The sequence below is a fragment of the Thunnus albacares genome, chromosome 18 (assembly GCF_914725855.1).
Source record: "Thunnus albacares chromosome 18, fThuAlb1.1, whole genome shotgun sequence".
Lineage (NCBI taxonomy): Eukaryota > Metazoa > Chordata > Actinopteri > Scombriformes > Scombridae > Thunnus > Thunnus albacares.
The window spans coordinates 21929357-21952281 of record NC_058123.1 but is presented as its reverse complement, the minus strand read 5'-3'; the positions used below and the strand labels follow the sequence as shown (position 1 = coordinate 21952281).

Sequence of the window (22925 nt, the reverse complement as noted above, 5' to 3'; positions counted from 1 at the left end):
CATTATGAGTAAATGTTTAAATGGCTTTAAGAGGCAGATATTGGAAGAATTTGACCTTCAGTACTCAGAATGATGTAATATGACATCAGCTTTGTTAATGTTTACCTTGATGCTTTGCTGCTGTTCATACTTAAACTAAATCAAGAGCATCTACAGTGAGTGGTTTGGGTGCTCTTCTCTTTCGCTGCTACACACTAACAAATGGGTGTGTTCAAAAAAATAAATAAATAAAGTGCAGCTTTTAGTTGGCCAATTTGCTGTTGTGCTGTATAACTGCTAAACAACTGAATGCTTTAACCTCTGTGTTCTCTCTCCACAGTGCTCTGGGCAACCAGGACGGCTTTGAGTGCTACGAGCTGCAAGCCTGCGTCAAAGACTACTGCTTCGGCCGGGCTGACCGAGTGGTGGGCTTGGCCGTGATACAATTAAGAGACATCATGGAGAGGGGCAACTGCGCCTGCTGGTGCCCGCTGGGCCAACGCATCCACATGGACGACACCGGCCTCACCGCCATGCGAATTCTCTCCCAGCGTTCCAGCGACGACGTGGCCAAGGAGTTTGTCAGGCTGAAATCAGAGACACGATCAGCCGAGGAGGGCAGATGAGGAGAGCTGGGGAAGGAGAGAGAAAGACAGAAAGGAAGGAACTCTCCTAATTTCAGAATAAAAGTCATGATGCAGGGAATTATCTTCCCTACACGGACTCTTTCTTAGACCTTTGATGTGTCTTAGCTGCTGTTGACTGTTTGGTGGCGCCATGCCAAGCTCACCGACACACTGTCATCACCTTCACACTTTGGGCATTTTCCCAAACACTCACTTTCCATGTTCCTCAAACACTGGCATTATTTACATAGCTACTACTGTACAGCACACAACCACACAGACACCAGCTCACTCAACCTTCCACTCACCAGCTGGTTCACCAGGCAGTGACCACTTACTCAGTCATTTAACCTTTTTTTTTTTAAACCCCTTTCCTCATCTTGCCAGTTGGACACCATAACCTCAAGGGAACAGAGGATGCCAGGCCCCGCTGGAGGGCCAAAATACATTCCCACACCTCCCCAGTGTTGTCGTGTAATAACCCCACCTAATCCCCTCAAACTGTGGCCATGTGTTTGATGCCTTACACTCTACAAACTGTGAATGTGTGAAGTAAAAAAAAAAAAAAAAAAAAAAAAGTATTTTGAATGCCCTATCCTGTAGCTCCACTGTGATGGTTTGAGTAAATGTGAAAACACTGTTCTGCTGTGTCTGATGAAGGAAGGACTGGTAGCTTGTCAGTTATTGAACAATGTGGAAGTGAAGATGATGAAATATTACAGCCAATGTTTCAAGAGAAGGTACTTTTAGTAATCATTTCACCCCTTAATTTAAAGGATTGATAAGTTAATTGTGTGCCTTGTCATGTTAAGTTTCTTACATCACATTGAGAATGATTGTTCCCATTCCTGTTTCCTCAGCGGTAAGATCAACAATATGATTTAAATCGAACCTTCATGAAAAAAGGAGACTAACAGGGTGGACGTTTAATATGTATGTTGAAGGAGAATCCTGTTTTGGCCATATTTATTCAGTATATAAGTATAAGCTTCATTTACAACTTGTGGCTCACCACGATGCTGTAGCCATTTTATTTATTTTTTTATATATATTTATTTTTGTTTGTGCTTTTCAAAGCCCACGATTTAAAATGTTGTTTACTGCTGGAAATGGACATGTTTGCCAGAACAGTATGTTTGAGAGTTTTGCACAGTCTGAATGAGTTGCTGTTGCAGCGTTGTAGACGTTAACAGCAGGTCAACCGAAGAGTTTCTTTACAAGATGAGATGTGTACAGTTCACCCACAGAATAAAGTGACAACATAGTGTTTGTTGGTGACTTGTATCCTTGACTGACAAAAGAGATGACTGTCTTCAAGAAATGTTCACTTATAGTAAAGAAATATTACATGTTGAACTTAAGATAACTTTTTCTTCCATAAAAAGGAAATCTGAACATTTGGACACAAGCTCCTAGTTGATACGGGGTGTAGAATAACTTATGGTTTACATACAGTATATCTTCCTGCTCTGTTTTCTTCTACTCTTCCTATGAGTGGCCTTACTTTGGTGAAAAACCTACATGTGTGTATCTTTTTAATCTTTTTTTTTTTTTTAATCCCTGTATTTCCATTGGCTCTCAGTGATGAGGATTGGCCACTTCTTTGCCCATAATGGTGTCAAATACTTTTTCCAAGTGATGTTCCCTCTCATTTTGTACTTTTTAATCTTTGAAGATATTGCAAATGTAACTACGTCTAGGCCGGGTTTTCTTTGCTGTCTGTTATCATTTGTGTTATTTTCCTTATGAAGTTTTGTAAATGTTTTTGTGTCTTTAATAGTTTGGAATGATGTTGATCACTGTGTTGTAAGATATGTTTGAGTTTGATGGACAGGAGTAATATACAGTGAGAAGTGTGCCAGTGAATGTGTTCATAACTGATATTACTCTTAACGAAAGATGGATATTGCCACTGTATAATACAAGAACCTCAATGTGTGTACATTTTTAAACCGACCACACTCTGTAGAAACCACAGAATCAGATTCCTCTTTGTTACAGCACATTAACCCTTGTGAATAATATGTTATTGGTTTATGAGGACAAATGTTTCTTAGCCATTATGTAATATACATGTCCCTTGTGCCAAGTTGCAAGTGTTCACTTTTGATCTTTTTTTGTCTTTTTTTAATTTCCATATTTTCTAAATTTGTTAACCCTTGCACTATCACTAAATCACTGCAATAGTTAACAAGTACAGTATATCAGTCACAGTAACTGCATTTTTGTGGTGTTTTCTTCGTAATGTCACTACTCTGAAATGTTGTCATCATGTAAACATTCCGATTAATGAATTTTGTATAAAGTATCTGAGAAGTATCTATTAATGTGTGTATCCGCTTCTTTCCACTACAACATGACTCTGACTGCACATGAACACAGATAGGATTTTTTATGACATTTTTCTGATGCTGACATGATTGGTTTTATTTGTTTTACACTTAAGTTTCCAGCACACTATCATGTAGCTCATGAACTAGTTAATTTCAACTAATTGAATGCAAGTGTTAATTAATGTTTAGATTATGATAAGAGACTTGAAGAACTATTTCAAGTCAAGGGATTTTGTCATATTAGTATAACCAACTAGAAATTTATTGTCTCAATTATCAGTATAATTGCATCATTTTATCCTGGTCCCCAGCTTTAGTTGAGTTCACTTAATAACTTTTTACAGTGTAATATCAGTTTTTTAAATTTTTTTTTTTACAAATTTTAATTAACAAATTTTGCCTTAATTTCTCATATCTGCATCAGACCATCAGGCACTTTTTTGTCATTTTAAACCAAACCAACAACTACCAATCAATAACCTTTGCTTGAGAAGAGCCCTAGAAAATCCTTTTTTCACTCACAAACTCACTCAGGAATTTCAGGTATCAGTGAATCTAATGGAATTTTTTTTTTTTGTAATTATTCATTGCTGAGTACTACCCATGCAACTCCATTTATTTCCATTGTATTGGAGTGGCAGCAGAAATCTCAACTGACCCCTCAACATTGAATCAAGTGATTCTATATAAGATGAGAGGGTTGCTACTAATAGCGCACAACCTACTGAGACAAGCACTGCCTAGCACTGACTTTTAACATATACAGCCGAAAAACGAGTGACTGATAAAGAAAGTTCAGCCTCAAACATTATCAAGCAGAAGACTTGTATCATTTTGAACATTTTTGCATTCTTTTGATATTAATAAGAGCAATTAGTTGGCCTGCAATTGGTAAAGTATCACATTTCACTTCTTGTCATATGTTTATGGGTCTGAAAGTATTTGCACAGGCAATGAGTAAAACAAAATAATCATATTTTCTAAGCGCTTATCAAGTGCAATTTTTGAATTTCTTCTTTTCACTTCATGAGTTGATTCTGCAATACAGATCATATTTTTTCAAGATTCAGCTTTGTAGAAATATGGCAGATACAGATTGTCGTGTGATTTACTGCAACAAATTTATTACCTTGGTAACTTTTGTGTAGGCCTAACTGCCAGATGAATTTCATACTACCACTGTGCAGTTATAAAATGCAAAATCTTCTTTTGTTTGTCGACATGGCACACCTTCCTATTGAGGTCAGAGTTGCATCCTCCCAAAGACAGTCATCAAATCTGTTTTAAACAATATGTGAGTATGTCTCTGCGCGTGCACATCTGTGCATACGTGCAAGTATGGATTCATGTCTGTGTATTTGCAGGCAGAGAGCACACACACCTGCACACACTAATTAATTTTGCAAGTGGTTCATGCTGAGGTCCCCTCAACGACACAGCAATCCTTTGTGTTCAAGCCCAGGTATTAAATTCCATTTCTGAAAGCACCTGGATGTGCATATCAGTCATGAGGTCACAATATTCACAGCTGTCATAACTCACTTTTCGTGATCATAAAAAATGTTTATCCTTCAAGAACACAACAGATGCTTTGCTTTCCATGCAACTGTGAAAGAGGCGAAACAAAGGAGCTGATTTTGAACATGAGAGGAAGAGAAGTCCTCAATCTGAGCATGCGCACTCATCACTGGGTGTGTTACATACCTCACTGCCCAGATCACAACACTTTATTTTGGCCCTGATTGGCTGCAGCCATTCACCTCTACTGTTGTTTTACTGCTCCTACACTTGTCTCACTATCCAGGTCCAAAGATCGCTGCACTGTTTGCTCAAGCCCTGAGCGGTTAGGCGCAGGGGGATCCCGGCTCTTCCTGCATGAACCTGAAACCTCTACTGTAGGCACCTCTTTCACCACTACACCACTTCACCTCTCATCCATCCTGTGTGTCTTTCATTCGGCTGGGGGCCCCGGCCGAACCCCATCCTCTGTCTAGGACTAGGTTGGTGCCTGGCCTGAGCGCAAACAGGCGCCTGGATTTACTTTATCTGAGACGGAAGCAAGCGGTGGATTGAAACTTGTGTTTTTTTTCCCTCTCTTTGATTTTTTTTTTTTTTTTTTTGGCCTTGTGTCTGTGTGTGTGCAACACTTAAAGGACACAATAAATCACATTTTTGTTTGAGGTATGTGGCTGATTTTCATTTGTTTTGATACAGCAGGAAAATATTGGATGTCCGGTACTTTTGTGGACAAAGATCATCTGAACATACATACATTTGAAATACAGTACATGACTAATTAAATTTCAGGTCATGTGGCTCAATCATTTCATGGTTCACAATAACTCTGATCAAATTCATAGATGTGTGAGTAACATCCTCAGCCAAGCCTCTTGGTTTCCTCTTGGTTTGGAGCTTGAACTTTGAAATCTTTCCCCACTAAGATGCAAGAAAAATACAAACGTCTTTGATCTATTGTCTGATTCTGTTCTAATTTGGGGTGTCATAGGGTGCTGAAAGCTGATGATCGGTAAATGTGAATGTATACAAGTCAAATGTTCCTGGTTCCTGGTCATATCAAGATCTTAATCTTTGTGGTTGTGAATTATCTTGCATAGATGTTACTCTGGTACAAAGGGTTGAGCAGGGAGTGGATGAATTACTTAACAGCTCTGCAGCATAGATAAAGTCTTGAGTAGTTAGCATGTTAGCCTCAAAGAAAAACTTCTAGATTTCTCCTTTGCATCCAATGCATGTCCAACATGTTTCTGCATTTAAACACCATCTTACCTTTAAATGTTTTTAGAAATGCACAAAAATGTCATTCATTTTCTTTTTTGAGGGGTTATAAAGGCAACCCAGGGCATGTGTTACAGAAAGCATGTTCTGCTTTTTACAATCCCCGTATGTTGCACATCTCTCCTTTAAAAAAAAAAAAACAAACAAACAAAAAAACAGAACACTAATTTCCTCTGCTAATGTTAGGATAAAGATTTTTGCACCAAATCACACTTGTATACAAATCTGACCTTCCATAAATAATCTGCTTCCCCCTCACTTTTGCCACAGTTTCCCCTTTCAGTCGGTACAGTCTGACTACAATGACTCTACGTCACTCTGTGATAAACGTACAAACCCCTTTTCTCTGCTGTAGGTGTGAAATATGGAGAAACTGAGCTAAAGATGGGGTCAGTAGTGTCATACTTCGGCGAATTGTGTGGGAGGCAGGAAAAGACAGGTGAGATCTTACAAGCTTTCTCACTCAACTTTACATTGAATGTTGAACTGTCTCTGTATGTTTTTCTTGTCCTCACGTCATATAGAGTATGTCACATACAGAGTAAGTTTCAAAATGTCAGTGCACTAATATCTTTACCTGCAGTATGTTGTACTCCGACATACCTTCAACCTTTTCTTCCTCTGAATCTGTTAACTTCTTTACCAACAGAGGAGGAGAGACACTTGCGAGCTAATGACAGACCTTTCAACCTGTCTTATCACTATGCTGTAAGTATAGAAACAAAAACTTTCTTTGTGTTCAAGGTTTAACAGGGACGAGAGAGACCTTTTATCCCTTTTGGCATTTATTCCTCATAATTCAGTAGCCTATATGGTGTGATAAGTACTTTTTTGTGCTCGTGTCTCTATCATATGTCATGTTGCATCTGTCACTTCCCTCCTACTCCAGAATAATGCCATCAAGACCTCCAAATACAATATTTTCACCTTCCTGCCACTTAACCTCTTTGAGCAATTCCGGAGGCTTGCCAACGGCTACTTCCTCTTCCTCTTTGTCCTTCAGGTAAACATTGTTTTTGCACATATCCAGTTGCAGAGTGTTTGCTGATTTGAAGACGAATGTCAACTGAATTAGAATTCAATATGTCTGCTTGTGTGTGTGTTCTGTCGACAGCTAATCCCACAAATCTCCTCTCTCTCCTGGTTCACCACGGCTGTTCCTCTGATTCTGGTGCTGTCTATAACAGCAGTCAAGGACGCCAGTGATGACATAGTAAGCTGTATAGCAGTATAACAATATTTTGAGAAAAATTTGGAAAACAGCCCTTTATTAAAGGGGACATATTATGTTTTGTGTGATTTTATGTTATTTTTATACAGTTATGATGTCTATGTTAAACAGTTCCAAAACTTAAGGTGAACGTCTGTAATGCTAAATGTTCACTGAAAGTCAAAAGCCCAGCCTGCTCTGAACACTCGTTTGAAAAGTTACTTCTACTTCCTCATCAAACTAATGTCAGATTGTTCCCGCATGACCACAAACGACCGTCTGTTCTATAGTCTTTGTTGCTAAGGTCTTTGTTAAGGTTGTTCCATGGGCTGTTTGCATTGTCCACTCGCATATTTCAGATCAGATTCAGTCTCAAACATGTACAAATGTATTGGGGAAGTTTACATTGAGTAAAGAACAGGAAAAAAAGAAGAGAAATCCAACTACTAGGCCCAATCCTAAACCAGTCCCTACCCACTACCACTTCACCACCAAGTGTCTCTCCAAATCAAGTTACACTCGCAGCTGTGGAGGGCACTTCTAATGGAGGGGGAGGGTATAAATGGATAGCCAAATTATGGGACGCTCGTGCCACTCTACCAGAACAAGGAAACATCCGTCATCATGACAATGGATAGACGCCGTGATTGCATGGCTGTTATGTTGTTTCACAGTTTAAGAGAGGCAAGGATAGCTGCTTGCAGAAGATGAAACCATGAGAATGAGATATGAGGTAAATTTGACGTATTTTCATTTATTTTTATGTAGGCTATGTATGCATACAGGCATTTGTGGGTTTGCTACAATTCAAGCGACCTTAGTGAGAAAGTGATATTCTCCTCATTTTTGTTTTATCTTTTCACACCACACATTCTGAGATTTTGGCTGAGACTATAAAGTAAGCATGAGGAAAACAAAAGTGTGTGTGCTTGATCTAAAATACTTGACAAAGTAGAAAGATAGAATTCTTACATTTGTATGTTGTTTCCTCCATTCTCCCGTCACATGTGCACTTCCTGTTAGGATGATCGTAAGCCTGCACCGATGCAGACTCGCTATTTAAAGGTCTCACAGTCCGCTTACACTCCATGCTAATTTGATTGGGACTTCCCTTAATATGGCGAACCTCCACGTGAACGCGCAAACGGAGGGGGAGTGGATAGGGCGAGGGGATAGGGGCTGGTCTGGGATTGGGCCCTATTGCAGCTTCCAGGAGCTGGCAAATCAGAACTGAATGGGTTAATTGGGAGGGGGACCTTAAAGAGACAGAAGTTAAAACGGCCTGTTTTAGACAGAGGCTGAACTTAGGGGCTGTTTAAAGGGTCAGTATAAGATAAATAAGGAGTTTTTTTTTAACTGTAAATCATGCATAGATATTCCAGTAGAGCCCCAGAATATAAATATAGACCTGAAAATGTGCATGATACGTCCCCTTCAAACTAAAGGGAAATCCCACTCAATATTAGACAGAAAGTAAGTACCTTAATCGTAATGTCTGTATATAATGTAATGTATCTAAACATAAACTGTTTTCTCTTCATCTTGTGTCAACTGAGTAGAACAGACACAAAAGCGACAATCAAGTGAATAACCGGAGAGTGGATGTCCTCATCGATGGAGAGTGAGTCATTTAAGATAAACATTTCATATTGTCTATTTGTAAATGATATATAATGAAAGAAAGAACACACATAAAAAGCTATAAAATGTCATGACTTGTGATTTCATGGTGTATTTTGTGTTTTTTGTTGTTATTTTCTGGCAGACTGAAAAGTGAAAAATGGATGAATGTTCAGGTTGGAGACATAATCAAACTGGAGAATAATCAGTTTGTCACAGTAAGTACGAAGATAATAAAATGCAATGCCACAATAAAGACTAACAGTAATTTATGTTTTGTAATTGCCATGTTAACTGTACACTTTGATACCTCTTAGTGATAACAGCTACACTGAGTCTAAGACAAAGTTTCCATATGTGATAATAAAGTTTATCTTATCTTATTATCTTCTATACGTTCAGCGGTCTGTACTGTATACTTTTTTTCTTAGGCAGATCTTCTGTTGCTGTCAAGCAGTGAGCCTCTCAATCTGGTCTACGTAGAAACTGCTGAATTAGATGGGTGTGTATATTTAGTTTGATTTTTGAGTATGTATTCCTGGGATATATAAGCTTTTTAGACTGTGCAGTGTGTATGTGTGTATGTGTGTGCATGGGTGTGTTGCAGGCATGGCTGACGGCTAATGTCTCACACTTTCTTGAATTTCCCCTCAGTCATTTCCTTCTCATGTCCTTTTGGTCTCCCCCAGTGAAACCAATCTGAAGGTGAAACAGGCTCTGACTGTAACTGGAGAGTTGGGAGACAGAATTGATGCACTGGCTGGCTTCAATGGTGAGAAGCCGAATGAAACAACATTAAACAACCACCAAGATTTTTAGAATTGTAATCTGGATTCTTCACCAAGTACCAATCATGTGGGGGAAAATTGTTTTGATTTTCAGTAAGGATATTGGGATTTCTGTGACCAACTTTTTATGTACATAACAATATTAGTATTTCAGAGAGAGAGAGAAAAATAAATGGAAGAAATTTGATAGGATAGAATATTTGCTAAGATCGAGATATCAGGATTTCTATTGTGCTTAATTTACAAAAAAATTGTAGATTGGAATTTCTTTTTTTGTTTCTGAGCTGTGCTGGAAGTAAGAATCAAAGTTAACTGAAACCTTTACAGGTGAAGCCAAAAAACAAGTTTTCCTATGAACAGTTTCCTTGGATGTGTTGCTGAAACCTCACCTCTGTGTCTCTCAGGTGAAGTGCGATGTGAGCCTCCCAACAACCGTCTGGACAAGTACAAAGGGACCCTGTCTCTGAACGGAGAGACGTATGCTTTGGACAACGACAAGGTGCTGCTGCGAGGATGTACTCTGAGGAACACAGACTGGTGCTTCGGTCTGGTTGTGTTTGGAGGTAAACTCTCACTAGCTGCTAGATGTTAATTATGTACTTTTTCTTTCTAGTGTTGTGTAATGAGGAACAAACTTTTGGCACTTTTGGCTCCAACAAGCTGATTAACTATGTTTGTAAAAGGTTGACATCCACAGCTAGCTTATTCATGCTAACAAGTTCCACAAACAGACTGTTAAAGATCCCCTCCAGACACATATTAAGACATAATCTATATAAGTACTCTGCTTGGAACAATTATGTGTGTCTGATATCTGGTTTTTCCACAAAAAAAGTATAATTAGCACGTTAAAATCCTTAAAATGGCATCATCTCCTTCGCCCTCATTAAAAATTTGAGAATCTATGAATACACATCCACATCACACTTGTGTGAGTTTAATATTGGACCACAATTAGCTTCCAAATTAGTTGTGATGTCACAAATCATCAGATTTTCAATGAGCACAGATAAACTTTCCTCCTTCGGCAGTTGAATGTGAAAGCAGCTTTCTAGGGTCAAACTCTACACATACATCATTCAGTACAGTGACGCTCAAACATCCAACTGAAGGAACAAGAAGAAAAACATATTTTGAGTGGAGGGGGACTTTAAATTTGAGGCACACCCCTCTAGTCTGCGGGGGCCCCGCAGACGGCACTAGAGGTTCACAAAACAGACCTGTTGGAGAAATAGAAATATAGCCATGACTAGTAATACATTAATTGTATTGGGCTAATAGTAATGGTAGGTGAGGAATCATTAACTCTGTACTAACTCTGGCAAATGGCCATTCTGAATCATTTTATAAGCTAACTTTGGACTTTTGACTGATAAGAAATCAATAGTCCGTTGAATCTCGAATACAAGTTCAAGTTCAAGTTGATTTGTCACTAAAACACACATGAATTCACACATACAGTTGAACAAAATGTTGTCTCTACAGGGTCCAGTGCAAGTCAAACATATGAGCAAGAAAAAGAACACACAATGAATATATATCTTTAAAAACAGCACACATACAGCAGCATATTAAACCGAATGAAGGAAAAAATGTATCTAAACAAAACCAAAGAAACAAAAAGAAAGATACTATGAGAACAGCAGGTTTAATAGCATAAAACACCAACAGATATGGTAAGTTTTAAGCAAGTGGTGCTTCCTCACTCACAATGCAGTGTTGACAAACTCTAGCCACCATTTATAGGCCCATACTCACCTGTTTGTTAGGAAGTTAATGACTGGAGGACAAGCACACACGTGAGACAAATGTCTACTTTAAAATAAACCTCTACAGTTGCTGAAAATGTACACTGATCGGCCAAAACATTAAAACCATTGAAGTGAAGTGAAGTGAAGTGAATAACTGATTATCTCGTTACAATGGCAGCAAGGCAGCAACATCTCTCAGTTCTTGAAGTTGATATGTTGGAAGCAGGAAAAATGGGCAAGTGTAAGGATCTGAGCAACTTTAACAAGGGCCAAATTGTGAAACAACTGGTTCAGAGCATTTCCAAAACGACAGGTCTTGTGGGGTGTTCCTGGTATGATCAGTACTTATCAAAAGTGGTCCAAGGAAGGACAACCAGTGAACCAGTGACAGGGACATGGACACCCTAGGCTCACTGATGCACGTGGGCAGCTAAGGCTTCCCACAGAAGAGCTACTGTAGCACAAATTGCTGAAAAAATTAATGCTGGCTATGATAGACAGGTGTCAGAACACACAGTGCATCGCAGCTTGCTGCATATAGGGCTGTGTAGCCATAGACCAGTCAGAGTGCTCATGTTGACCACTGTCCACCGCCAAAAGCGCCTACAATGGGCATATGAGTGTCAGAACTGGACCATGGAGCAATGGAAGAAGGCGGTTTGGTTTTTAAATCACATTTTCTTTTACATCATGTGGACGGCCAGATGCATGAGCATCATTTAGTTGGGGGAGAGATGGCACCAAGATGCACTATAGGAAGAAGGCAAGCCGATGGAGGCAGTGTGATGCTCTGGGCGACGTTCTGCTGGGAAACCTTGGGTCCTGGCATTCATGTGGATGTTACTTTGACATGTATACCGACCTAAACATGGCAGTGCCCTTTTTTAGCAGGATAATGCGTCCTGCCACACTGCAAAAAATTGTTAAGGAATGGTTTGAGGAACAAGACAAAGAGTTCAAGGTGTTGCCTTGACCTCCAAATTCCCTAGATTTCAATCCAATCGAACATCTGTGGGATGTGCTGAAAAAAGTCTGATCCATGAAGGCCCCACCTTGCTACTTACAGGACAAATAGGATCAGCTGCTAACCTCTTGGTGCCAGATACCAGAGGACCCCTTCAGAGGTCTTGTAGAGTCCATGCCTCGATGGGTCAGAGCTGTTTTGGCAGCACAAGGGGAACCTACACAATATTAGGCAGGTGGTTTTAATGTTGTGGCTGATCAGTTTACATATGTGCCTCTTATCTGCATGATTGTCAATGTATCTGAATAAGAGATTGAATCTTTCCAGGTCCTGACACCAAGCTGATGCAGAACAGCGGAAAGACAACGTTCAAACGGACGAGCATTGATCACCTCATGAATGTCTTGGTGTTGTGTGTGAGTTCAATGTCCATGCACAGTCACACACAAATACACACGATCTCCAATGTACACTTCAGCCAAAAATGCTTTTTAATGTTGACTATAATTTGTAACATACTTATGAATGAATTATCAAAAAATTGGGAGCAGTAAGTAAAATTTGTCATGTGTCTTGTGACACTATATATATATATATATATATATATATATATATATATATATACATAAATTATTATAATGTGCATACAGCTGGGTTTTGATCAGTATTCATGACAGTAGTCTTCTCTTTTTTTAAATATAATGAAAAAAATTTTTTAATTAAAAATGACTCAAATGCCCTGCTCTCATGCCAAAAATTAAAGTATATAAAGCTGAATACTGATTTCAGGAGTTTGCACATTAGTCTTTACTCAACATTTCTGTCTCATTATGTTCATAAATTGTATTTTGAAATTTAGATTGATTTTTCAACTGGTTGATATCATCAGGGCAATATTTTTTTTGAAATATTGAGATATGTGATATCTTTAATCTATCAGATCTTTGGTTTCCTGGCGCTCATGTGCTCCGTTCTGGCCATTGGCAATGCAATCTGGGAGGTAAGGGAGGGCTCACTGTTCACAGCGTTCCTCCCTAGAGAACAGGGGGTTGACGCCGCTCTCTCGGCTTTCCTCTCTTTCTGGTCTTACGTCATCATCCTCAACACAGTGGTGCCCATTTCTCTCTATGTCAGGTATGTTCAAGCACAGCAAGATAACTAAATCAACAAAAGTCACTGTGACAAGTTTAGAGTCTTTGTTCTTTGTTTATGCGTTCCTGCATGTCTCACACTTTGACATCTTTACCCTTATGTGTCAGTGTGGAGATCATCCGTCTGGGGAACAGTTTCTACATAGACTGGGACCGGAAGATGTATTACCCCAAAAATGACACTCCTGCCCAGGCGAGGACCACCACACTCAATGAGGAGCTGGGCCAGATCAAATACATCTTTAGCGACAAGACTGGCACCCTTACGCAGAACATAATGACTTTCAACAAGTGCTCCATCAATGGGAAAGCATATGGTGAGCAGCTCTGCTTATGTAAAGATGAATGGACACACCAGCATGAGCTCAATGACTGATTTTGGTGTGTATGTCTCTGTCACTCAGGGGAGCTGTTTGATTTTTCTGGACAAAGGATGGAAATAACAGAGGTGAGAGGAGAGCACCGATACATGATTGTATGTTTTTGGGAATTTTAATGCATGTATTACTCCAACTCTTGTTTCTCTTCTCTTATTTTTCTCTGCAGAAGACACCGAAAGTGGATTTCACCTGGAACCAGCTGGCTGATCCAAAGTTCATCTTTCACGACCACAGCCTGGTGGAGACGGTGAGAGAGGGAAACCTGGCGGCACAGGACTTCTTTCGCTTGCTGGCTCTGTGCCACACTGTCATGCCTGAGGAGAAGAAAGAGGGTGAGTGTCCTCTAATGGACGTCTTTATTACTGCATGGCAAGTGGCTGCAGTGGTTTAAAACAGGAGGATTACATCGCTCATGTCCTGTGTCTGATGATTAAATAGGTTTTTAATGGTGTGTGAAATCCTAGAAGAGATCAGTCCTGAATAATGCAGATTGCTCTTCTTTATTTTACTTTAGTTTCCTCTTCTTTTTCTTCTTTTCTCATATTTTTACAAATGAAAACTTATGCCATTAAAATTATTTGACAGATTCTTTAAGTATATCTTCTTCTCCTGGCAGGGGAGCTCTACTATCAGGCTCAGTCTCCTGATGAGGGTGCCCTGGTGACTGCAGCAAGAAACTTTGGGTTTGTGTTCCGCTCACGTACTCCAGAGACCATCACGGTCGTGGAGATGGGAAAACAAGTCACCTATGAGCTTCTGGCTGTCCTGGACTTCAATAATGTGCGCAAGAGGATGTCAGTCATTGGTGAGAGAAAGTAGTGACAAGAAGTTTGGTTTTCCATGTTTGTGGTTTTGTTTGTTGCCAAACAATTATGTTTGCCTGAATTCCCATATATTTTCTTAATAGAGGTGATATTTGATGATTTTCTTTAGATATTGAATCCTTTACACTTTTTTGCCTACATGGTTTTGATCCCACTTATAATTGCATGATAATACAGTTGCCATTTAAAAAATTACTGTTGGTGCATTCAAGGACTCTCTGACAATTGAGATTCTTCTGTTGGCTGCTCAATAGCAATCTAGTAAAATCAGGAAATTATCCTTTTTAAGACGCTCATTTAAATTCATGAAAATGACCCCAGCAACATCCTGATCAGTTTTTATGTCAAGCCTGGACTCATTAAGTAACTTTCACTATGATTTCCAGTGCGTAACCCTGAGGGCAAGATGACCTTATACTGCAAAGGAGCAGACACCATCATCTATGAAAGACTGCACCCGTCCTGTAACAAGCTGATGGAAGTTACCACTGGACACCTCAATGTAAGTGATGCTGTTGGGTTTCTCATGATGTGTATTCCTATACAAAACTAATGTACATTCAAAACTTGTCAGGATTTGTGTTTTTAACTGCTTTAAACTGTCCAAACCAAAATAGGAGTATGCAGGTGACGGCCTCCGTACACTGGTTCTGGCCTACAAGGATTTGGATGAGAGCTACATGGAGGAGTGGAAACAACGCCACCATGACGCCAGTACCGCCATGGACGATAGAGAGCAGAGACTTGATGAACTTTATGAAGAGATAGAAAAAGACCTGATGGTGAGTCCACCTGCTGAGTACTTTGACACATTGCTAGATCATTTGATTTTCTCAACAACTGGCTGGTTAACTTTTTGGTGGGTAGTTTGGTTGCTTGATTAATATTGAGAAGAATTTAATATGTTGTATATCCTGCAACATAACACATTACAAGATTATACACTGCCTCAAACTAACAAAAAGATCTAATATGAATAATTAAGAGCCAGTTAAACCAGCATTACTTTATCATCAGATGTTTTTTAAAATCTTCCAGAGATACAACATGAGCCAACATGATTTTGAAATTGTTGCTTTGAACATACAACATTGGGAAATATAGTTGTTGGTTTCACATTACCACTCTGTACTCTTGCTGCGGTTTTTAGCTGTTGGGGGCAACAGCTGTGGAGGACAAGCTGCAGGACGGTGTGCCACAGACCATAGAGCAACTGGCTAAAGCTGACATCAAAATCTGGGTCTTGACTGGGGATAAACAGGGTTAGTGTCACATACGGTATATTTCCATTCACGTCACACACACACACCCTGCAGGCCCAGTTTCCATGGGTTCACTTCACTTGACAAATGAACTCAGAGCCAGAGTTACTGTTTGGCATGTTTGACAGATTAACTGCTCCACAGTGATTGTAAATATTAATGTTGTGAAACAGAGACAGCGGAGAACATTGGCTATTCCTGCAACATGCTGAGAGAGGAGATGAAGGAGGTTTTCATTGTGGCAGCAAATACGGCGGAAGGAGTCAAAGAGGAGCTACAGTAAGTTAGTCAGAAATGCTGTTAACTGAAATACTACAGTCGCAGGCTGGAAAACTGAAAGATGTTATAAAGCTCCGTAGAGCTGAGGGGAGCTGCAAAGTAATTATCTGTGATCTAATCACTATGAGTGACCCTTTTGAGATTACAGGTTTTTGCAGTTTTTTGTATTGAAACTGTGCTTCACAAAATTCGCAGCTCTAAATGAAGGTGCAAATTGATCTTTAAAATAATTAATTTAATACCCATAAATGAAATCAGCAGATTAAAATACACAGCCATTGAAAGAGACATTATGTTAACTGTCGAATATCCATGAAGAAGAAGATGAAAGACAGAAGCTGATTAAAGTTTATCATTAAACTGTTTTTGTTATGTTGCCAAGTTCTGACATTTTTTGCAGGTAATCAGTTCATGTTTAATCATTTGTTTCTATCCCAAACACATCATTCTGAGGAATACATCTCCATGTCCTCCTGTTTTTAGGAATGCAAGAAGGAAAATGTGTCCAGAAGGAGCAGAAGAGCCAATTGTGAGCAAAGCTCGTGCAGGCCTGTTTTGGCTTGAGAAGACAGAGACTGTGCAGGATGAGAAGGTGGATGGAGAATATGGCCTGGTTATAAATGGACACAGTTTGGTAAGAAGGAACATCACTATTTCCCATAGCTGCTGAATCAACAAGAAATTTTGTACACTTTTGTTTCCGTCTGTTCTCGAGCCAGAAAAAGTCCTGCCGGATATTGCTAATATCTTAAAAAATTAAGTTGCCTGGAGGGGGGGGTGACTGCAAAGTCACCACACTAACTTTTAATAATCTGTGTCACCAAGGGCACTGAGGTCATGCTTTCTGTATTTTTATGGGATTTCTTTGGGGGAGGGTGGGATTACATTCTACAATAAAAACATAAAAAGAAATGAAAGAGACTTTCTTTTTGGTATTTTGGTATTGTTTTTAGGGGGATGGTGTTGTGTTGGGGTGACTTACCTCTGTTTCTCCTCTTTCCTTCTCAGGCCTTTGCACTGGAGAAGGGCTTGCAGCTGGAGCTGCTGAGGACAGCATGTATGTGTCAGACAGTGATTTGCTGCAGGGTCACCCCTCTGCAGAAGGCCCAAGTGGTTCAGCTGGTCAAGAAGTACAAGCAGGCTGTCACTCTGGCCATTGGGGACGGGGCCAACGATGTCAGCATGATCAAGGGTAATCACATTCAATTCGGACACTAATACAAGAACCGCAGAGATGTATTTGCAGCAAAACCAAACATCTAGAAAATGTTTATTCATTGTGTGTATTATTTGACAAACATCAACTCTAAATCTGCTTCTTTTTTTCCTGTCTGTCCCTCAGCTGCTCATATCGGTGTAGGCATCAGTGGTCAGGAGGGCATGCAGGCAGTTCTCTCCAGCGACTACTCCTTCGCCCAGTTCCGTTACCTCCAACGCCTCCTGCTTGTGCACGGTCGCTGGTCCTACCTGCGCATGTGCAAGTTCCTGCGATATTTCTTTTACAAGAACTTCACCTTCACCTTTGTGCATTTCTGGTATGCCTTCTTCTGCGGCTTCTCTGCTCAGGTGAGAGACATGTGAGAGAAGAAATGTTGCTGCTAAAATTTGATGAGTACAGGCTACCATTGAAATTATGTTTTGTTTAATGGGTTACATTACATGCAATGTGAATAAGGACTCTAGTAAGGCACAAAAGTAACTCTAAGAACAGTTCATATTGACATGTTGACTATAAATGTATAATGCAATTTGCAAAAGAAATGCAATGTTTCACTCCACTTCAGTTGTAATGTTATGGTATGATGTTAAATGAAATAATGCAGTTCCAGAAGTGATGATCAAGATGCTCATAGAAAAAAATTGCATATACACAGAGTACAGAAGTATACATTTATAGTTCTAGTCCTATAGTTATAACAAAACCTCTCACACACAGTTCTAACTAAAACTGAATGTTGTAGTCTTTACAAAAGTATTAATTGCAGAGCTGAAATGCTCCTTTATATGTCATTAAGACCACACAGTTATGTCTATTAAGCTGAAATGAAATTTGAGCATCCTTTTATAGACTCAAGAGAAAGTGACAACATTTAAAAGAGAAATGCAAATTGTTTCCTTATTAGCAATTAGCAAACTATAAACGTCTCCACCAAATACTCCAGGAGAGGTGTACATACACATATACTGTACACAGACAGTGGTATTAATGCTGTATTTTGATGTTTAATTTTGTCTTTGTTGTTTTTGTTCATAGACTGTGTATGATGAGTGGTTCATCACCTTGTACAACCTGGTTTACACAGCTCTTCCTGTCCTTGGCATGAGCCTTTTTGACCAGGTATGCACTAAGGGGAAAATTTATTAACTACTCAGAAATTCAAATACAAGCTGTAACAACATCATATAATTTATCATTAGTTCACACCCTGGTGCCTGTATCCTCTAGGCTTCCTCTTCTCTTTTTCTCTAACGCTCTGTTTCTGTAGGATGTGAATGACCGCTGGAGTTTCCAGTATCCTCAGCTCTATTCTCCAGGCCCACTGAATCTATATTTCAATAAGAAAGCCTTTGTGCGCTGCATGATGCACAGCTGCTACAGCTCCCTCGTCCTCTTCTTCATCCCATGGGCCGCCATGCGTGACACGGTCCGAGATGATGGCAAAGATGTTGCAGACTATCAGTCCTTCGCTTTACTGGCGCAGACCTGTCTGCTCGTTGTGATGAACATACAGGTGAGGGGTACAGTTGATATCACCCACACTTACACATGTTGTGAATAAATATATGCACCAAGATAAAAAAGCAACTTTTTACTCAAAATCACATTTTTCAGCTGTGTCTGGACACCCATTACTGGACGGCAGTCAACCAGTTTTTTGTGTGGGGCAGCCTGGCTGCCTACTTTGCCATCACATTTACCATGTACAGCAATGGCATGTTCTTCATCTTCACCTCCTCTTTCCCCTTCATCGGTAAGTAGATTAAGCTTATGTATGAGAGCAGAGAGGTTGTTGGTGCCCCTTGATCTTCTGTTTATTCCTGAGAAAATCCATTCAGGACACTGTAGGATTCATTTCCTGACTAGCATTTTCTTTTTGGGTGTCTGTTAACATCAATAAGTTCCCACATTAGTCCATTATATATAGGCCAATATAGTTTAAAAGAGGCTAACAACATAGAGAATTGGTTTGCCAATAATCATGCGACACACTCATGTGTGTCCATGTAAGAATTTCATTTATGTTTTTGTGGTTTTGTGCATTGAATCTTTAACCCTTTAAGTCACTTACAATCCATACACAATGGTATACAGTTGTGTAATAATAGATCCTTTTTCATATGTGATTCCGACTCCTTCTGTTCTGATGTTTTTGGGACTCCAGGCACTGCAAGAAACTCTTTGAGTCAGCCCAACGTGTGGCTGACCATGTTCCTGACTTCCCTCCTCTGTATTCTGCCTGTGGTGGCTTTCCGCTTCGTTCTCATTCAGCTTTGGCCCACCATCAATGACAAGGTCGGCACATGACACGTACACTAACCCTAACCCTAACCCTAACCCTAACCATCCTGTCTTTTATGCATCCTGTTGCTACCTCTATAAATAAAGATACAGTTCTCTGAATGATAAATGTGTTAAATGGCAATAAATCAGTTAAACATTGTTTACCATTTAAACATGGTATAAGAATATAAGTAATATAAGTAAACCCTGAAGAAGCATGTGAATCAATGGAAATATTCTGTCCTGAGTAAGCTGAAATGTACCCATGTTAAGAAGAATAAAAGACATGTTTCTTCTAGGTGAGGCATAAGTTGCGAAAGGAGGCGCTGCCAGCTCCAACGCGCCGTATACCTACCAAGCGTATCAGCACCCGGCGGTCGGGCTACGCCTTCTCTCACTCCCAGGGCTATGGTGATCTGGTGACATCTGGAAGATTCCTGATGAAACGACCCCCGAAGACTCGATCGGTCCTGTTCTCCCAAACAGACTCTCCTCTGGATCACAATCAGCCACAGCACTACCACACCATTACAGAGGAGCCGCAGGAGCCACGGCGCCATTAGACAGGAGGTATGCAGGGACTAAACCACTGCAGAGAGTGTGTGGGACCAATGTGATGAATGCTGTGAAGATGGTGTACTTGGGAGCACATACAGCCCACACTGATGGTCTTTTCAGCTCAAGAAGTACAACTCTTATACACTACAGTTCACATTACTGCTGACTGTTTCCCAGAATACCAGCAGATTTTAGATAGATTTTCTACCTTCTAAACAGACATTGGTTTCGAGCAGGAACTAGTGAAAACCTTTCTTGTTGCATTCAAGTACACTACAATCTCCATATTTTGCAACTCAGCCAGGTGCTGAAAAAGGATCAACGCATTATTTCACAACATGCCTAAGTGGGTTTGATCTTCCAACAACATAACTCACAAATTTAGCTCAACTCTCAAATTTCAGATATCAGAGAGACCTTGAACGTGCTAACAGAGTTTTTAAATCAGTACTTGATTGCAACTGATAATGTAGATGTGACAAAATATTCTAAGTCTCAAGCATGGTTTAATACTGTAGTGAAATAAACAGAAACTAAAAGCAACATGGAAGTTAAAAAATTAGCCTAAAAATCTTATGGTAAGCTCTTGGAAATATCCAGAAATAATGTATGCAGTTTGTACTTCATGGGCTAAAATACGCAAAACCATAAATTGCTATGAGATTAACTTTGTGTCATGCACACCTTTTTTTTTTTTTACAGTATTTGTTGTGATTTCTAGATTGTTAAGTTAAACATTTCTTTTAAAAATTGCCACTGGCTGATCTGGAGAATCTGGATTACCACACTGCCTGCAACATGATGTTGCATTTTGTACTTCTTAATTCTTTTTTTCCACCTCAAGTTAATTATCAATGCTCAGTGCGTCATTTTGAGAAACAGTGATTTCATTTCTATTTTCTGTTAGCTTTTATTGTTTACGTAATTATTTACATGAATATTTTTTAATATTGTTTTATGTTTGTTCTACACTGTGTTAATGATCTGTTTGACCACTCAGTCACAGTATTGTCACAGTACAGCCAGGGGTCAGTGTTGTCTTTGTAACTGTGTTTTCAACTTTCCAGAGCCAGTAAAGTAAATGTTGTATGGTTTAAGTGTCTTATAAGAACCAGCGGACCGCACATATCACTCAATATATTTTGTATTGAGACCATCATGTTTTCATGGTAGGCTCCTCTGACTCATATCTGATGGGATAGGAGCGTGAACATGATCATTCAAATTTTAACATAGGGGATCACGTGTGAATAAAACAAATGAGTTCATTTACAACTGTGTAGCCATTTTCTTCCGAATCAAATTGGTTCACTGTCAAGGCAAACTAAGAAATAAGCAGGCAGAGGTAGTAAGAAAGATATAGTGGAAGAACGAGGAACAAACTGTAGTAAATACTTTCATATTCTCAGTTTCTTCTTATAACATGAAACCTTTCATGTTTAAATTTGATCCTTTTCATGTTATAATAAGATATATATAATAAGATTTTTCATGTTATGGTATATTTATCTCATTATTATTTGATAAAAATGATTCTGTTTAAACAAACTTTTTGTGTTATAACAACATGTCATTCTATCTTGTTATATCACAAAACTTTCATGTTATTTCACAAAATTAGTATATCATATGTCATATGACTTATCTCATTAAAACAAAAAACTCCAGAATCGTTGGGGAAAAGTTGTTAGAATCTGTATGACGTATGGGAAAACATATGGGCTTATTGTAAATATTTCATAACTTGACCTCTTTTCGGAAGCCTCAGCCCAAACCTCCTCCAGATTTGCTTGCATTATGTATGCAGCTGTGCGCACTTTCTGCCTGTCTTCCTCTCCCTCTCTTTTCATGCACACTTCCCATACATACTATACATCTTCATCAGCAGATACACACACACACATACTGCATTCAGCCCTCAACAGCAAGCAATGACATCACTGGTTGAGGGCTTTCCCGGCATGGCACGGACCCAGAAGAGCTTTCAGTCTGCTTCCTGATCCTCGATCCAAGAAAAAGAAAGAGGTGTGAAGAAGTGTACATTGTGCCAAAATATTAAGACTAATAACAGCACCTTTTAAAAAAAATGACAAAACGAGCAGTATATAATATTCACAAATATTTTACACACTTACAGACATCTAGATGTACTTGACATGATGCATCAGAATGCTAAATAGATTCAATTAAAAAATTAATCCCAGCTCATATAGCTTCCTCCAGTTTAACCCTCGCTGATTGCTCCTCCCCCGTATGGCCATGTAGCACAGTCAGCAGGCTCATCAGTCTCCAGTGAAGGTCACTGCATGATCCCACAGTATGGAACAGGAATGAGGACTGGCATGCTTTATAAATAGCCTGCCTGTGTGGCACACCCTAACCACAATCACGACACAGTAATAGATTAGCTTGGGCTTTTTTCCATTTTGAAACAACCTAAAATAGTACATATGAAATCTCTTCCACAACCTTCTTTTTGGCCCATATCACTGAAAAAATGAAGCTAGGAGTAGTGATGGTGCTTTAACTAAAAGAGAAGTTATGTAGAGTGCCAAGAATAATCAGGACTTTGTCATAAACGGGATGGTCCCCCGCTCATACACGACACAGAAACTAGGATGAATCAGGGACAAGAGCAAAGAGAGGAAAATGGATGGGAGTCAAGGCAAAGAAAGCATTTGCATGCAGACATTGTGCCAGAGACACAATAAAAAACAAACGTACACAAACACACTCACACATGAATGGGATACATGCATACACTCTGTGATATTATCATACAATCTCCCTGGGTCAAAGTTTAAGTGGAATGCTGCAGCCTGGTCTGGCTGGTCGGCTTCTGTAAGAGGAGACGGCAGGCTCGACTGCAAGTGAATTTCACACTTGCCGGTCCAACTTGGCG

At 39.5% G+C, this 22925-nt stretch overlaps 2 protein-coding genes and 1 long non-coding RNA gene across 8 annotated transcripts in view; 2 read left to right on the top strand and 1 right to left on the bottom strand.

The window, feature by feature from the left end:
- The window catches only part of LOC122968306 (protein unc-13 homolog B-like), a 71208-nt gene extending 68276 nt beyond the window's left edge, over positions 1 to 2932 (top strand). For all 5 annotated transcript variants that reach the window (XM_044333439.1, XM_044333438.1, XM_044333436.1 and 2 more), the window contains one exon: positions 320 to 2932. In XM_044333439.1, coding sequence (XP_044189374.1) covers positions 320 to 605 — 286 coding nt within the window. In that variant the 3' untranslated portion in view covers positions 606 to 2932. The remainder of the gene's footprint in view (positions 1 to 319) is intronic.
- On the bottom strand, positions 1188 to 7311 carry LOC122968308. The gene is made up of 3 exons (XR_006398805.1): positions 7291 to 7311; positions 7151 to 7250; positions 1188 to 1197 (listed from the first exon to the last, which is right to left on the bottom strand). It is a non-coding gene; the product is annotated as an uncharacterized LOC122968308 (long non-coding RNA).
- LOC122968307 (phospholipid-transporting ATPase ID-like) lies at positions 5080 to 21366 on the top strand. 2 transcript variants are annotated; one of them, XM_044333441.1, is made up of 28 exons: positions 5080 to 5119; positions 6090 to 6173; positions 6384 to 6442; positions 6624 to 6737; positions 6849 to 6947; positions 8504 to 8565; positions 8710 to 8782; positions 8996 to 9066; positions 9254 to 9336; positions 9757 to 9915; positions 12395 to 12483; positions 13008 to 13201; positions 13327 to 13535; positions 13623 to 13666; positions 13765 to 13930; positions 14215 to 14403; positions 14809 to 14924; positions 15040 to 15204; positions 15573 to 15684; positions 15858 to 15963; positions 16447 to 16597; positions 16972 to 17155; positions 17306 to 17529; positions 18218 to 18301; positions 18450 to 18695; positions 18797 to 18935; positions 19347 to 19477; positions 19765 to 21366. In XM_044333441.1, exons 2-28 carry the CDS (start codon positions 6119 to 6121, stop codon positions 20026 to 20028), a joined length of 3588 nt encoding a protein of 1195 aa, XP_044189376.1. In that variant the 5' UTR covers positions 5080 to 5119; positions 6090 to 6118; the 3' UTR covers positions 20029 to 21366. The 2 variants fall into 2 exon arrangements, with proteins under 2 accessions (XP_044189376.1, XP_044189377.1); XM_044333442.1 differs by lacking the exons at positions 5080 to 5119; positions 6090 to 6173; positions 6384 to 6442; positions 6624 to 6737; positions 6849 to 6947 and adding an exon at positions 7549 to 7677 and having other exon boundaries at positions 19765 to 21363.
- Positions 21367 to 22925: the final 1559 nt, after the last annotated feature.